Source organism: Solanum pennellii, chromosome 5, assembly GCF_001406875.1.
Source record: "Solanum pennellii chromosome 5, SPENNV200".
Classification (NCBI taxonomy): Eukaryota; Viridiplantae; Streptophyta; class Magnoliopsida; order Solanales; family Solanaceae; genus Solanum; species Solanum pennellii.
Window position 1 is genome coordinate 58,263,084 of NC_028641.1, and position 2,482 is coordinate 58,265,565.

At 40.5% G+C, this 2,482-nt stretch overlaps 1 protein-coding gene across 1 annotated transcript; it reads left to right on the forward strand.

Moving 5' to 3' along the window:
• Nucleotides 1-438: 438 nt before the first annotated feature.
• LOC107019612 lies at nt 439-2,067 on the forward strand. Its single transcript, XM_015220034.1, has 4 exons — nt 439-624; nt 729-862; nt 970-1,448; nt 1,940-2,067. The coding sequence occupies exons 1-4, from the start codon at nt 439-441 to the stop codon at nt 2,065-2,067; spliced, it is 927 nt and encodes a 308-aa protein (XP_015075520.1).
• Nucleotides 2,068-2,482: the final 415 nt, after the last annotated feature.

Here is a 2,482-nt window from a genome sequence, read left to right on the forward strand (position 1 = left end):
ATGAAGAATCATAAGGGCTTGTTTGAGACCTTTGAGAGGATGACGACGGTTTCATCTAGGGTGTACTCTCCGGGTGTGACAAACATGGTATCAGAGCATGAGATTAAATATCCTTAGGATGAATATATCACTAAACCACGTTACATATTATCGTGTTCATGGTTGTGAAGAGCACCACCATTATGGATGAGAGGCTATGTGATGACTAGGAAACTTCTCTTTTCTTGATACTCTTATGTCGTGCCTTTAGATTTTTGACACTATGTGTCTTTTAGCATCTAATTCAATTCTTGTGGTTTTAGGCGATGAACACAAGAAGGGCTTCCGCAAGGAGAGTATGAGATAAGATTGAGAAGCGGGAGCTACTCCCCAAGGCAATGGAAATGCTCCCCAGTGCAAGCTGCAGCAAACGAACAAGTTCCAGTGAATCCTCCTACTATGACGGATTGTGAGGTGAGGGCAGCCCTGCTTCAAATGGCCCATGCCATCACCACCCAAGCTCAGGCCATTACAGCACAAGCTAACATGGAGGTTGTTTCTCGAGACAACCAGCATGCTAGCACTATGGCTAGCCTTTTGAGAGATTTTATGAGGATTAATCCTCTTATGTTTTTCGGATCTAAGGTTGGTGAAGAACATCAAGAATTCCTTGATGAGGTTACAAGATTTTGTTTTCTATGGGGGTGAGTACTACTTAGAAGGCTGAACTTGCTGCTTATCAACTTAAGGACAAGGCTCAGACATGGTACAATCAGTGGAAGGATAGTAGGTCTTTAGGCGGTGGTCCCATGACTTTGGAGATCTCCAAAAAGGCATTCATTTATAGATTCTTTCCAAGGGAGCAAAGGGAATCGTCAAGGAGGTATGAGTGTCAAGGTATGATATGAGCCATTTTGTAAGATGCGTGTCCGAATAGATTGAAGAAAAATGTCGTGTAGCCATGCTTCATGACAATATGCATCTTTGTAGGTTGATGGTTCATGCTCAACCAGTTGAGGATAGCCGTCTAAGGAAGAAAAATAGGGAAGCTAAGAAGTCAGGTTCTTTGGAAAGTGGTGCTTCTAATAGTAGGATTGATATTCAAGACAAGCCTAAGTTCAAGAAGAGGTTTTCAACTCAGGTTACTTCCAATTTCTCCAAGAATCGCAATGATAGAGGTTCTAATCCTAAACCTCAAAGGGGGAGAAATGTTAATCCACCAAAAGAGAGACCGATTTGTGGTAAGTGTGTGAAGAAACATATAGGTGAATCTCCTGTTGGGACTAATAGTTGCTATGATTTTGGAAAGGGTAGCCATATGGTGAAAGATTGCTCTAACGTGAGAAGCCAAGTTAAGGGGAATGACAAAACTCAGCCAAGTGGTCCTAATTATGAAGCTCCAAAAATGAACCGTTTCTATGAACTCAAGTCTAGGGGTGAACAAGAGAACTCTACCGACGTTGTGACAGGTATGTTACATGTTTTCTCTATTAATTTTTATGCTTTGCTTGACCCAGGTGATATCCTTTTTTTTTACCACCTTTGGTAGGTAGGAAGTTTTATGTACTTCCTAATGTTTTGATTGAACCCTTTTCGGTTTGTACCCCAATGGGCGACACCTTTATTGCAAAAAGAGTCTATCCGAAATATCCTATAATGCTGCCCAATAGAGTTACTCTTGTTGATTTGGTAGAACTTGACATGTTTGATTTTTATATCATCTTGGGTATGGATTGGCTCCATGATTTTTTTGATTCCATAGATTGTGTAACAAGGGTAGTGAAGTTTCAATTCCCTAATGAACCTATTCTATAGTGGAAAGGGGAAAATTCTATGCCAAGGGGTCAAATTATTTCTTGTTTGAAGGTTTGTAAGATGATAGCCAAAGGTTGTTTGTACCATGTGGTGAGGGTTAAGGATCTAGAATGTGAAATTCGTTCTATTTGGACATTCCCTGTAGTGAGGGGATTCCTAGAGGTTTTTCCTAATGACCTTCCTGAAGTTCCTCCCGAATGGGAGATTGACTTTCGCATTGATTATTATCGGATACGAATACCATTTCAATTCCTCCATATAGGATGGCTATGAATGAATTCAAAGAGTTGAAGCTCCAAATCAAGGATTTACTAGACAAGGGTTTCATTCAACCTAGTATTTCTCTATGGGGTGCTCCGGTCTTGTTTGTTAAGAAGAAGGATGGGTCCCGTACAATGTGCATTGGTTATCACCCACTCAATAAGGTTAACATAAGTAACCAGTATCATCTCCCTAGGATTGATGATCTATTCGATCATCTCCAAGGTGCTAGCTACTTTTCCAAGATTGACTTAAGGTCGGGATATGACCAACACAGGGTGAGAGGTGAAGATGTTCCCAAAACAGCTTTCCTAACTAGATATTGTCATTATGAATTTTTAGTTATGTCTTTTGGGTTAACAAATTCCACAACGACGTTCATGGACCTAAAGAATAGGGTTATCTGAGATTACCTCGACTTGTTTGT